This window comes from Cyphomyrmex costatus, unplaced genomic scaffold (genome assembly GCF_001594065.2).
Source record: "Cyphomyrmex costatus isolate MS0001 unplaced genomic scaffold, Ccosl1.0 scaffold223, whole genome shotgun sequence".
In the NCBI taxonomy this organism is placed as follows: Eukaryota; Metazoa; Arthropoda; class Insecta; order Hymenoptera; family Formicidae; genus Cyphomyrmex; species Cyphomyrmex costatus.
Window position 1 is genome coordinate 762,907 of NW_017276291.1, and position 15,073 is coordinate 777,979.

The window sequence follows — 15,073 nt, forward strand, 5'->3', positions numbered from 1 at the left end:
ACAATAAGGACTAGTAGGGCCAGGCACAATAAAATTCGGCCGTCACGTTGTAGGCAGCGATCTGTTAGAGCGACAATTCATATAAGTATCCATATAGCGAGGCTATTAAATAAACACATATTGTCTATTGTCCGACGAGTGTATTTATTGTTGACGCTGATCGTTCCCTTCTGCAAGCCTCTAAGCAATCTGATATTGAAATAAATATCTCACGGAGGAAAAGACTAACATTTACTCTACACTCATTGACTCCCCACTTACCATTCCTGAAAATATTTAATTATATTTTATATTATTTATACTGTGCAATATGTATTGTAAAAAAATAAATAATATGAAGCGACTTCTAAATAATATACATAATAAAAATGTATATATTATATAATATATATAATATGCATTACTAATTTTTATTTAATATTTGAAATTCCTACATGTTTAAGAATTTAACATTTCATGTTTATACGTCATTGTTTTAGCATCATATATTTGACGTATTTTAGAATCTGAAGTCAGCTTCCAAAACATTTTTTTTTTTATTTTAGCTAAGGGTATATGATAATTATTTAACTGTTATTTAGTGATAATATCCGACTTGCATTACAATAATAAAGAAAGGACAGCAAATATGTCAATGAGCACAAATGCTTTAGTGACAGAAAGTAAGATAATGCAGTAATATTACATTACAATTAGGTTACATTAAAATTATAACCTAACGTATATTATATAATTTATTATTTTTATAATTTTATAATTCTAATTTTGTATTTCACTATAAAGATTTTTTCAATGTATTAACATAATATGAAATCTTAAACTTATATCAACTATAACAAAATGTTCATAAGATCGGATTATCGTAAATATAATTAGATGAACTAAATTAAACATCAATTGATATTTATCTATGAGAAAATGGTTCATCTTTATATTCAATATATCATTAACATATCGAAAGAGTCCAATAACAAAATATACTATGAGACAAATCTGATAATTAACATGAAAAATGTTAATGTTTTATTTAAAATATTCACAATTTAATGAATTATATTCAATTCGTAGTCTATCATTCAAATCGATTGTCGCGAGCTCGATTGGAGCAACATACCAAAATATTCGCGTCTATGTGTCCCGATGAAATCCTCGATTATTATGATGATTACGAGACCAGAGAATATGACACAACGTTGATGCTCGGCGATGTTTCAGGTTAAAGACATTTGTCATGAATTATTACATATATGTTGTTGAATTATCACATATCAATCATTATTATGACGAATCACGAATTGTGCAATTTTAATTTATACGTGCAGGTTTCACAGACCTCACAGAAAAATACACGAAGACCGGTGTTGGTGGTCCGTCTAAGTTATCGGAAACTTTGAACAGCTATATCGGCGCAATGGTACAGGAAATCCTTTCTCATAATGGGGACGTCGTGAAATTTTCTGGCGATGCATTTATAGTAATGTGGAAGCTCCAAGAAGGGATGCTTATGCGCGATATCGCGACGGAGGCGATGCAAACTGCATGCATCATACAAAAGCATTTTGGAACCTATAACACTGACGTTGGTGTAACGCTCAGAGGTACAATTGCAATAATAATGCATTAATGTGCGTCAAAGTGTTAAATTCTAGCATTTTTAGTCAACGTTAATAAATTTGTAGATCAAAGTTTACAAGCGTTATAACAGTCAACAGATTTTTACATTTTTTAAGAACATCATACAATAAAATGCAGAATCTCCAATAAGACGGTAGCTAAAATAAGTTAATTCAATAATATTTTTGATAGTAAAACTTGCTATTGCTTCCGGGATAACGTACTTCACGTCTATTGGCGATCCAGAAACAATGTCTTATTATGTCATTACTGGAAAACCTGTTTGGGATGTAAAGTTCGCCGAAGGATTATGCAGGTATACTGTGAAATATTATCTAATATTTTAACTTATCATTTAAATGCAAGTAGGTATAAATTACTCAATAATATATATAAATTTAAAGTGAAACAAATAAAAGAAGGAACAAAAATAAAATTCATCTACTTACGTATAGTCTGTTCATTTATTTATACATTTGTAAGTTAAAAGGTGATACTTAAAAGAATAAAAAATTCTCCGCTAATTTAACTTAAATTTACTTTCCGTTAATTTTATGAGAGGTAAACAAATTAAATATATGTATAATAATACAATAAATTTCATCTAGAGGTGGTGATATTCTTGTGGCACCCAGTAGCTGGCAATGGGCAAATCCTAGCGAATATGTTTATGAAAAGTTACCGGACGGTATACATACTTTAATCATAGCTTGCTCAGTAATGTGGTATCAGTCTAGACCTCACGATGTTCACAACGGTATTAGAATCAATATATAATTTTATATTGCAAATATGTAAAGAATCTCATTCTAAGTAATAAAACGCATGCAAGTGATAGATGACAGGCATACCGAACATGATAGAAATTTCCTTGAGTTATCGCGTGATGCAAAAGCGACAAATAGTGCAACCTTAACGAACTGGACCGGTAATACTCAAACAGAACATTTCGAGGAAGTTGATTATAGCTGTGAGTAAAAACATACAATCTGCATTAGTACATATTATATTACACGTTATCTGGAGACACGGCAGTGTCGTTGCGCCTGGCTTAGCGCCGAGACACTATCGTGTCTCCAGATATTTAAAAACCTACGAGGTACTATCCTTATTACTTACTTAATTCTAATGTAGCATTTGTTATCATTTGTATAAAAGATTTGATATCAATAGTCGGCGCAAAGTTAAATTCAATAATACCTTATTACTTACTTAATTTTAATGACATTTATTATTTGTATAAAAGATTTACATCATTTTGAATTGATTAGATTGCATATTGTATTTATAAACTCAGTAAGCAAGAACCATTAAATCAACATTTTGAAACATTAATTTTATGTGAATTTTATCTACGTTTTCATCTAATATTTTATAAATGTGATTGTAATATTATCTAAAATATAATGTTCCTGAACATTTAAGAAATGTTTTAATAATGTTATTCTGAATATTTTGTAACTATATAGCACATAAAAAGAATGTTGCTGAGATTATTAAGTGTTAATGTGTGAATATTTTTTCAACATTGAATTTTTGTTGATTTTCCTATATTGATCATCAGTGTTGCTAAAACGTTAAAACAATATTGAGCAAATTATCGAGGAAGTAGTACGCAATATCACTTGTAGATAGACGTAACAGAGTAACTTTCTCGTATTTAAAAATTACATAGGACAAAATAAAAAGCGTAGCATCATGAGAATTTTTACCAGTGTTTTAATGAAAATGATTTTGAAAAAGTGATCCAAGGGCATCAATTCAAGGTACTAATATTGTTGGAAGTTTATATGATGATAAACATTAAATCAATTTTCAAAATCGAATATTGTGCTGCAATGTCTGTACGATATTATTTTAAGAAATACAAAAAGTTTGTGCAATATTTGTTCAACATTGTATGATGTTTCAATTCAAAATTTTTGAGATTTAATTCAATATTAATGCAACATTATTTATAACATTACTTCATGACGAAATGTCAATATATTATAGAAACCTCCAAATTGCGGTCAAAATTTGTTCATAATGATGCTGTATACAACGTTAAATACAACATATTTGAAAACGTTACATGTTTTTAAAAATCGTTGTAATAACGTTGTAGTGTGTAATAAATTAATAATGTTTTTTTTTTTGCTTACTGAGAATATTCAATTTTGTAGTGAGACCCAAAGTTATAAAGGCAGCTAAAGAGGGATTGAAAGATTCATTGAGAAGCTACATGCTTAGACCAGTAATACGATCAGTAGAGATGGATGATCCGTTAGAACATCTTACAGAGATGAGACAAGTGGTCATACTCTTCATCAACATCGTCACAACGGTCATGGATAACGAAGAATTGATCTCGCTTGTTAGCGCGGCTTATAAATTAGTCTGCGGGTAGATATCTAAATTTATATTTTTACTCGGTTCTTTTAATTTTTGTAATAATTAATGATTTTTCATTTTTTAAGGGTAGTGTGTGAGATGCACGGATGCGTGAACAAGACATCCCTTTTCGACAAAGACCTTATATTTCTTTGCATATTTGGACTGCGGGGCGACAAACACGTGATGGAATCACAGATCGGATTGAGATGCGCTAGTAGGGTACGACAGGATCTTCTAGCGATAAAAAATGTACAATCCGTGACAATCGCTGTTACCACCGGAATGACATATTGCGGTGTGGTCGGTCATATTTTACGGAGGGAGTACACTGTAATCGGAATGTCAGTCAACAAAGCAGCCCGTTTAATGGTTGCATACAATAACAAAGTAATTCAAATCTGAAATAAAGAATTATTTAACTTTTGTTCATATTCTGCTTATTTTAGATCAGCTCATTAAAAACAAATAAATTTTCTTTCACAAATATATATGGTTATTAAATAAAAAACAAGTTACCATCGACAATTTTTTGAATTTTGACGTCTTTATAATTAAATGTAAAAAACCAAATGTTTACTTTTATTTTATACAGCAGTGTAATTCTTATCTTTAAGGTAATATGCGATAGAGAGAGTTTCTTACGTTCTCGTCTTGAAGCGAGACACTTTACGTTACAAGAACCAAGACATCTGAAAGGAATCACAAACGTTGGTCCAGTTTATGAATTTCAAGAACAGATAAAGTATTTTGCAATTTTCTGGAAATTCCCGTTTCTCTTCCTAAATTATTATTTCTTACTGATACCTATATGAATTTATATATAATTACAGGTTTCCTACGCCTGAATTAATACGGAAAAAATATCCTTTGCTTGGACGACAAGAGGAAATCAAAAGTTTTCGACAAATACTATCAAATTTGATGTCACATTTTTCTACGGATGTAACAACGCAGCATTCGCAGCCCGATCACAATATGCTGATAATAAAGTGAGCGATTTAATTGAAACTTTAATTTAATTTCTTCATTTGTAATTTTCTTGACTATCAATTTGCAAATTATTTTTATAACATTTATTAAATTTTTGTATTAATCTAATCTAATGTTTATTATCTTCTTATTTAGAGGCGAACCGAGAATCGGCAAGACGAGATTGTTGGACGAAATTGCGCAGAATATACCTACAAATGTGTCACGCAACTATATCTCCTTGGTCATGAGCGATGCTAAGGTTGATTGCAAGACTTTTTTTATATCTTATATTTAATTTAATTGATGATATTAGAAGTACACACACACAAAATCAAATGTTTATTCTTCTTTTGTTATTTTAATTAGAAATTATTATTTCAATAGATCTCACATATCTGTTAAATAATTATTAACTGAATTTTTTAATTTTTTTGCCAATTAAAGATTAAGAGTCAGAACAGAGTTAAAAAATCAGTGGTTTTTTTTTTAACGCAGACTTCTTACAGTTTGATCCACCTGATATTTTCCATACCGTTGGGCTTCAGTGTCGTCACCACCCCGAGGGAGCGCGAAGAAATACTAAAGTCACGACTAGGCTGTGTACGCAAACCAGAATTTCTCTGTGCCCTTAATCAGCCCTTCAACGTGCATTTCATGATAAATCCACACTACACAGCATTATCCAGGAAGCGAAAGCATAATGTGTTGTGCAAGTTTCTACTCAAATTAATGAGAAACTGCTTCAGGGAACTATGGGTGATAATTATCGATGACGCTCAGCACAGTGACAACGATTCTATGAAATTGTTTCGTACGGTGATTAAGCAAACCACAGTCTTCTTCATCCTCAGCTTTGGACGTATGTTTAACGGCGAGTACGAAATACATCCCGATATTTTGGACACAGCACGAGTACGAACGTTGAAATTGATAATTAAAGTGATTTCTCTAACCGTCAATAATTAATGTGTCTCTTCTTTATTTTTCATTATTTTCCAATAACAAATATGTTGCATTAAATTTGCATGCACGATATATTCTTTTATTTTATACATATTTTATACATATATTGCTGTACTACGAGATATAAATAAAACTGTAAATTATTTTTTTTTATTAATATAGATCATCGAATTGGGTCACATAGACAAATGGTATCACGCGGCACTTGCATGTCAGTTTCTTGATGCAAGCGGAATTCCTCCGGAACTCGAGAGGTTAGTAATTATACGCAAATAACTTTTATCGATAAATAGACAAAATATAGATTCCTCTGTCAATATTTTGTGTATATGCACTTTATATTTTTAGACTGATTCAGGAAAAAAGTTTTGGAAATCCAGGTTGGATAGAAAGTTATTTACTGAGTCTCACGCAATCTGGTAGTCTTGTAACAGTACATATCAGCAAAATTATTGCCGAAGAAATGGGTTACGTGCTTCCTCCCATTTATATGCTAAAAAGGTCTTACTATTTTATCTATAATTCTAGATTCTAATTTATTTGATATGTTTATCTTTTCTTGAATATATAATTGTTACCTAAAATAAAATTATATAAAAAAAATGTTTAAAACACAAATCAAGATTAATTACAAAATCTTTCCATATAACTTATCATTGTAGGTTATAATTTTATTAAGTTATGAAACATTTTTTCTTACTCATGAGTGTAGATACATTAATATTATCAATAACAGTAATTAACATAAAATTATTGCAAATACATGATCAATAACTGTTTAGATTTGACTCAGAGGATATCTTTTTAAATAACGAAGAAGAACGTTCAGATAAGTGGAAAATGTACAGGACAAGTTATCGAGTATATTTCCTCTTTTGTGTTTCATTAATTGTTTCACATGATTAATAAATGATAAAAACTTTTGTTTTAATTTTAGAACGGTTCAGTTATACCTTTGATAAGGTTGCAAACTATCCATAAAACGGGAATGCCAATTTGGAATGATGAAGAAACAATTGCAGTTTGCAAATTTACAGAAGGTTTTGTACCAGAAGAGGGAGATGCTGAAGTGACGATGGATGGTAATTAAAACTATTTTTATACTAATTCTTATATAGTTACTTGCTATAGTTTATAAATTATCTATCTTTTTAATAAATGTTTATTTTTATAAATTAATGTTTATTTCTGTTTATATATTATATAATATTTTAAAACATATATTTAGTAATTTGCACAATATTTCTACTTTTTTTATATCATACAATATTTTACAATTATCATGTATTATGCCGTCAGCTATGATTTTGAAAATTTTTGACTCGTTAACACCATTGGATCAAATACTATTAAAATGCGCGTCAGTGTTGGGAGAAATTATCAATCGAAGCATGTTGCAATACCTAATGGAAGATAAATCTACAAGGGAAATTGGACTCGGTAAAGCGCTATCTAGGAAAATACAAATGTTGTAATAACAATTTTCTACAATTCTCAAAGAATATCTTGCACACAACTTAAATAATTATATAACTTTGTTACGCTGTTTAATATTGTTCAAAGTATTCAAAGTATGTTGTTATTGCAGCTATCAAAAAATTATTTGAGATTCGAATCTTTGGATGTGCACGAGGCGATTTTACTACGAGCGGTAGACCGCTGGTATTCAATAGAAATATAAGGGAATCTATTCTTGAGATAGAAATTGCGTGCGAATGTGTGGATCTTATGATACCAGGTGTAATTAAGCAAACATTTAAATATGAAATATAATATTATTTCACTATGTTTGTTTAAAATTTTTATAATAAGAGCTAAATTTATTTAGAAGAACTAATCGATCTACCGCGGTACGCGTCTTGCGGTCTGATGTATTTCAAAATGTCGATGTTTCGCGAAACTACTTACAGGTAATGAATGATTTTATTATTCGGATATACACTATTTTACTATTCGGATAAATTGTAATAATATAGAACAATTTATATATAATATTTAAAATATTTCATAATAATTTCTATTGTTTTATATAGGATTTAAGATTAAGATATTAATAAAATTTTTTTTGATCGTGTCTTTTTACATTTTTATAATATAAAGATCACTCACGGAAAATCAAAAAATGGAATTACATAGTAAGGCGTTGAAATATCTTCGGCAACATACTAAACGGTGTATGGCTTGTGGTGAAATACAATTTATAAAATTACTAGGGAAAACAGCCGTGCAGGAAATTAAAAGAACAAAACTAACTGTCGACATTAATGAGATACATCAACTTGAAGAAGTAACTTATACTTTCAAAGAAGAGACAGAAAAAGGTATTTACTATCTTATTTATCCGAAATCTGTCTTGAATCCAGTTTGTTAGATTAATGTATTATACATATAATTCAGCTATTATATTATACTAGATATGCAGCAATTTTAAAACAAATAACGAATCTTTATGTTATATTCTTGTATTTACATATATAATATATAAAAAGTCATAAATTATAATAATTTTATTGTATAATAATATAAAAGAACATTGTTACAAGATGTGCAACAGGTAGCAGAAAAGACACCAATTTATCTTAATATCTTTCAAAAAGTAAGAAAACCTACCAAGACCTTCTCTAACGTTGACTTTGCCAATTGTCAATGCCATCTTATCTTAATGACTGTCTATGCTCAGATATTAGAACATTGTCAAGGAATCGGTGAGTCCTTAATATTATGCATACTTTCTACCTTAAAAAAACCTTTTGAAAAAAAGAAAAAATATACGCCAAGTACATAAAAAAGGTACTGAATTCTTTTTTTTTTTTTTAAAAGGATTTTTTAAAGGATTTCACAGTTTTTTGTAAATTTACATTTTAAATTTCAGTTACAAGTTTTACATATTAAAAAATATAAATGTTATATTGTACTATCGTACTATCGTACCATTTAAATCCCTTTACGATTACTGGAAAGTTACTTTACAGAAAACATTTATTTAAAACATTTTTTTCATTTTAGGAAAACAAGACGTGATCTTGACGGCAATTTTGGAATTTACGGAGATTTGTTTAGCAAGTAACAATGTACCTCAAGCTCGCAGACTTCTGAGTGATGCTGAAACTCTGGTTCAACAAGTAAGTAAGGCGGATATGACAGAAGTAAAATAGTAAAGTAAATTTAAAAAAGACAAGTTAATAACCCTTAATGATAGATGGTCGAGTCCAGTGAAGAGAAATCAATCTTCTTGTTTTATCTCACCGCAAAAATTCAGACGTTTCAAGGTAAATGTCATTTGGAAAGCGGTTTAATTTCCGAAGCAAGCAAGAAGCTAAACGAGGCAATGAGCAGTCTGGGCTATCATTTTCCTCAACGTAAATTCATAATTAACTTGAAGTCTACGATTCAACTCGAACTGTTAAGATGGAGATTGATCTGTCCTAAGCGTTGGAATATTGACACCGCCGATGAACTTTCTATAAATTATATCGAACAATTGGCTAATTGTTTGGCACTGATGTTTCTTGTTTTCAAAGTAAGCATTATTTATATTGAATTTCAAGACTCAACATAATTGTTATCAATTATAATTAAAAGGGAACAAAACGTATGAAAAAACATGCACGGCTAGCGGCTATCTGGAGCTTAAATGCTGCCCTGGATGCGTCGAATGATTTTCTCACGCTCTGTACTTCATTTACGAATATGATGACTACTGCCCACGTCTACCAAACCAAGTGATAAACTAAATTTAAATAAAATTATTTAGAGCTGCAGAAAATTCTTAAGTTTATTAAATCAATTCATAATAATTTCCACAAATAAAACCTATTACCAATCGTTTGTAGCATTATTAAGTTTATTATCATTTTTTATTCAAACAAAAACATTTGTTACATTATTTAATTCTTTTTGATCAGGTTAATTGTTCCTTATTTGGAAAAAGAGGCTCTCAGTATCTGTGCAAAAAAAGGAGATTTACTTGAGTTTCAAGAGCTTCAAGTCATTGCTGAACTTTATGCAGGAATATTTTTTTCGCGATGGTTGAGAGGAGAAATCAGCAAAGCGATCAGAATCGGCTTTATCACGATGAGGATGGCACAAACTATGGACTCTGTGTTCCTCAAATTACTCGTACTACCAAGATTGATACACTTGCTCATGATTTCATGTCGTCATTCGGAAGTCGTGACTTTGCTAAGAGAGTTAGGTGAGTTCTCCAAATTAATAGACAGACGAATCTTAAATATATCTAATAAACTGTATAAATCAAGCCAATTGATATTTTAGCAACATATAGAAATATATATTTTAAATTTGTATTTACAGAATTCGTATCGCAAAATGATTTGGACAAATCAGGTCGGACTTGGTATTACGCTATGTGCGCTGATGTGCAACTCGATACTGGTCTCACAGTCTTGTCGTTTCAAAATTGCGATGAATATTACATTCAAGAAGGAGAGACCATAATCAGCCTCCACGATCCCGAAGCGGAAAGGAGATATTTCACGTCTATGTGGTTATGGTAAATACGAGAAATTTCGCTTTATAAAATCGGAGAGAATTCATTAGCTCTGAAAATTATACATTATTATTATAGAAGTAAAAGTTTCCATTTTAATATTCATTATTGAAGGTGTATCAGAACACAGCAGTGGGAAGCTATAAAAGTTTGGACCAGCAGGAACGTAACAGCCGAAAGTGTGGTGGATGAGCACAAGGTGGCCGCGACAATTACTGCATTGAAGAAACTCGAGGGACTGTTAATTTTATACGGTAAAGTACATGAATATTTAAATATTATGCAGAAAATATATATGTATATATTTACATAATATTCAAATAATAATCTTATATAAATATATACGTATATATATTAAAGTAAAGTCTTAATTTGCAGTAAGAGAAATTACTAACAGAAATATAAATGCATTGCAAACGTTAACGGAAATCAAGCATGAATTTAGACATGTCAAAAGTATGATAAAAATCGTAAAAATTGCAGTTCCTAGGTATAAAAATATTTTATTTATTATTATTAATAATTATACTTAATTTATATATTATAATTTATATTTTTTGTTATATTTCGCATAAAATAATTTAAAATATAACTCAAAATTATTTTATTTGTTATATCTATATTTAAAGAATTATTTCAAAAATCAAAATGGTTACAGATACATGTTGATGAAAGCTTACTATTATATGATACAATTGCAAAAAAGCGCTGCAATAAAAATGCTACAAAAAACGAAAAGGTTATGTATAAAGGTAGACAACAGAATGATTTATGCATGGGCAAATCATTGTCAGCGGGTACGTTAACATTTTATTTCTATTATAATATCACATAATCTGAATTAAATTTTATTATATTCAGGATTGGCTAGGTGCTATATCTTTTATACATAAGGATTTGTGGACAGAAAAAACCAGGAAGCTTGAGAGATGGGATGAAGTAAATGCCAATGATTCAAAGATGATTCCTTATACATTTCCATTACCAAAATATGTATTGTGAATATCTATAATTTTAATTTAAATATATAATATATATAATATATATTAAGTATATATATATAATATATAATAAGTATGAGAGTATATGAAGTTAGTACAAAATATTATCATGCTATTATTTATTGAAACTTTTCAATACTTAATTGTATAATTATTATAATAAAATTAAATTTTAATGTTAGACAACTTATTAAATAGTTTATTAATTAAAGTGTAATATATATATTAGATATTTCTCAAAGTTTATTTAAATACCTCAAAAAAGTAATTTTCTTGTTTGTTTTTTCAAAATTTAGTTTGTGAAAACTTTATTCTTTTTTGTTTTTCATATGAAAATTCAAACTTTTTTTGTATTTAAAGTTTTAACAACTCAGAGAAAGAAATACTATAAATTAAAATGAGAAAGAGAGAGAGGGAAAGAGAATATCATTTGCATTAAAAATCTTTATATTTCAAAATTTTCAGTACAATTGTAACGTAATGCAAAGAAAAGAAGAACTTAATTATTTTAGATTGATTAATAACACAAAGATAATAGTTTATTGAATATTCGATGGTAGATATCCTTTTTAAGACGTTTATTATCTTTTTTAATTAAAAATATGTTTAAAAGATTTCTGGTATCGGCATACAGAGTATAGATGTAAGTATTTATATCTAAATATATAATCTAGAGCAGATCGCCCTTTGTCATAATATTGAGACATGTCATAAAACATTATTCTGCAAGTAGATATAAGTTTGGTTATTTCACCATCATCATTATATTTAGCTATATTTTGTGGCTCACCGACCAAATGCGGATTGTCAAACGTTATTTATACATGTTGATTATTATGCAACGGAACACGGTGTACGTTTCGTTAGTGATATCGCGTATGCTGAGTTGTTAGAAGTGAATGGTGATCGGTATAAACAAGCCAATGCTACTCGAAAGAGACCTACATATCTTTCTTCTTAACCAATGAAAAGCAGGAACATTTTGTTGCCTAGATCCATGGACCAGAGATTCGAAACGAAGTAACAGACGAATTCAAAAATTTATATTACCTAATTTACTAAATATATATATACATATATATAAGTTATGAAGTATAGAAAATGCACGTCGCGTATTGCACTTTGTTGTACCAGATAATCATATTTTCCAAAACAAAATTTGTGTTTACAATTTTTGCGGATAGTATTTAATGCTTTTAAATAGATATTTTCTGACAATTTTTTCCTCTTTCCTTTTTTTTTAAGTAGCGACTCTTAAAAGTCTTAAATAGGAAAATGAGAAAGATAATAATCTTTTATCGTCTCTTTCATATTTAATTGTAGATTTAATTATTATTTTTGTTAACACATAGTCTAAACTTAAAACAGATGTTTATAGAGTCTATAAATGAACAAAGCATTGACTGAAGAGATTTGCACACGCTCCTTTTGTTCTTTGTGTGAAAAGAAAAAGACGCTTCAATCATTTCTAATCACTATGCGCGTTTTTCGTTTTCAATCTAACAAGGACTGCTTTTTTTTTTTTTTACCTCTACAAGGACTCAGTGTACTATCGCTCGCGCTCATTGATCCGCGCGAGTGCATTTATGCAGATTATCATGTCATATACAATTTGTATCTTGTGAGAAAGATATTGAAAATATAGGCAACTATTTATCGTATATACAAAACGCAACTGCTTATTCGAATTGGCCTACATTGAATATATAATGTAATATTTTAAAGTGGTATCAACTGCGAAAGTTAAATGGTTTTTATGCATAATTTCAAATATTAATTTATTGTGTATTATATATCATTAAACTTATAAATTATACACATAAGTAATATTTTTGAAGCCTCCATGGATATTTTCTTCAAAAAAATTAAGCTACGTGGTTTATCTTCGTGGTGTCTTGATATATCATTAAATTGTTTAGATTAACAAATAAATATTGTAAATTTACTTATTAGTAGTATCTCATTAATTGTCGTCATGATGAAGTGCATATAATGTAATATGGTAAATATAAAACAATTCCGTGGATACGCGGTAGAACAAATTTTTACCCTATTTTAGTATGCTATGTTACGTACAGAAAAGTGCATTTGGATCCAAATTTAATTGGTTTCCCGTGTACTATCACCATTATACGCAATGCGGCACTTGTCTTATTACACCATGATGAAATGGACTGTAATGTTCATAAAACGATTTTTCAAGACACGGAGATAATCCGCAAACCGCGTAGCTTTTATGCACATTATACATAAATTATATATATATATATATATATATATATATATATATATTCTATTTATATTTTTTTAATGTGCGGATGTTATTGCTTTTCTATTGTTCGGGTAAAAATTGATGAAGCGTGGTGTTAGCCATTATGCATTATTATTGTTTATAAAACCAACACCGAGAACATTGCGCAGTTACGAAATCTAAATACTATCTAATTTCTGATGCGCTCCTTTATTATCTACACGCCTTAATTATTATACCAGATGTCATAGGCAACACTGTTACACAGCAAATGTTTGTTAGCATATAAGCACTAATAAGTGCAGCCTACGTTTCTTTAAATACTAAGCCGTCCACCTCTGTGTATGACAATGAAATAAGAAACACAAATGGTCAAGAGTAAGAACCTATACTTAGCTCAGCTAGTTAAAGAGAACTTCATGTTACAAGGATATTATGTCGTAATCATCTATTTATACTAATTATTTCTATTAATTAAAAGTACAAAATAATAACGAATAATAACAAAACATTTCATTTTTAATTTTATATTTTACAGTCGAGAACACAATTAGCTAATTTCTTTTCAAATATATAAGTTTTATTAGATAAATTTACTCATTGTTCATTCGGAGACGAAAAAATACACAAAATAACTATGTGATATCCACAGGCTAAATTTATGTAGCACACTTAAAAATTCAAACATTAACATAATAGGAAAGTGTTATATCATACATTCGGGTCATATTTGTGACTCTATGTGAATGAATCGAAATTTTGAGTGTAAAGAGGTTACAGTGATTAATACTGATCTGTATAGCAATAATTACTAGACTCTTTTGTTAGCATTAATAGCACTATACCGTAAATATTATACAAACGTGTACATTGTGTTGTACTTGAAAGTGAAATGAAAACGTCATTCCGTGAGGAGATTCTAGGACTGTGCGAGGTGGGGCACTTAATGAGAAAGGCCTGAAAGCTCACGCACCATTCATAGTAATCCATGTGATTGTGACAGGTAAATTGCTGATCCATATATCGGCCTTCGCATTCGACGTACTGACATATCGGCATATGCTGGCCGTATGTCTATGTCACATTCGTCACAGTGGAGTCTCGTCGAGAGTGGCATCGTTCCTCGGCATCTCCATTTTTTCCTCTTACTTCCTCCCGCGTACGTCCTTAGAGAAACTCATTTCTAGTCGGCGAGATCTATTCCAAGGGCAGCTACTTCGCGTATTCATGATCTGAATTTAATTTCATCGTGGTTAGATGTATGAACGTGAGATATGACGCGATCAGGCCTATAAGTCTCACTTCTGCGATCACCGATCGCCGATTGCGAGGGTGCTCGCAAGGTCACAAGGTCACGGAAGTCTATTCGCTCGTGAGAGATTCAAG

The 15,073-nt window shown here is 29.8% G+C and overlaps 1 protein-coding gene across 1 annotated transcript; it reads left to right on the forward strand.

Annotated features, from left to right (window-relative positions):
* Nucleotides 1–628: 628 nt before the first annotated feature.
* On the forward strand, nt 629–11,437 carry LOC108773856 (adenylate cyclase type 10). Its single transcript, XM_018539804.1, has 30 exons — nt 629–662; nt 1,069–1,215; nt 1,323–1,598; nt 1,807–1,930; nt 2,223–2,371; nt 2,429–2,584; nt 3,780–3,999; nt 4,074–4,377; nt 4,605–4,732; nt 4,821–4,979; nt 5,116–5,221; nt 5,407–5,874; nt 6,088–6,179; nt 6,274–6,426; nt 6,708–6,786; nt 6,863–7,007; nt 7,225–7,365; nt 7,514–7,663; nt 7,754–7,835; nt 8,026–8,246; nt 8,487–8,630; nt 8,932–9,047; nt 9,125–9,445; nt 9,508–9,647; nt 9,831–10,120; nt 10,240–10,438; nt 10,550–10,689; nt 10,814–10,925; nt 11,094–11,232; nt 11,297–11,437. Exons 1-30 carry the CDS (start codon nt 629–631, stop codon nt 11,435–11,437), a joined length of 5,076 nt encoding a protein of 1,691 aa, XP_018395306.1.
* Nucleotides 11,438–15,073: the final 3,636 nt, after the last annotated feature.

Excerpts from the sequence above, each read along its gene's own strand:
- LOC108773856 (XM_018539804.1), top strand. The coding sequence starts at position 629 with ATGTCAATGAGCACAAATGCTTTAGTGACAGAAA. Across the intron at positions 10,690-10,813 it reads GGGACTGTTAATTTTATACG|TAAGAGAAATTACTAACAGA; the intron begins GTAAAGTACATG and ends CTTAATTTGCAG. Across the intron at positions 10,926-11,093 it reads GTAAAAATTGCAGTTCCTAG|ATACATGTTGATGAAAGCTT; the intron begins GTATAAAAATAT and ends AAATGGTTACAG.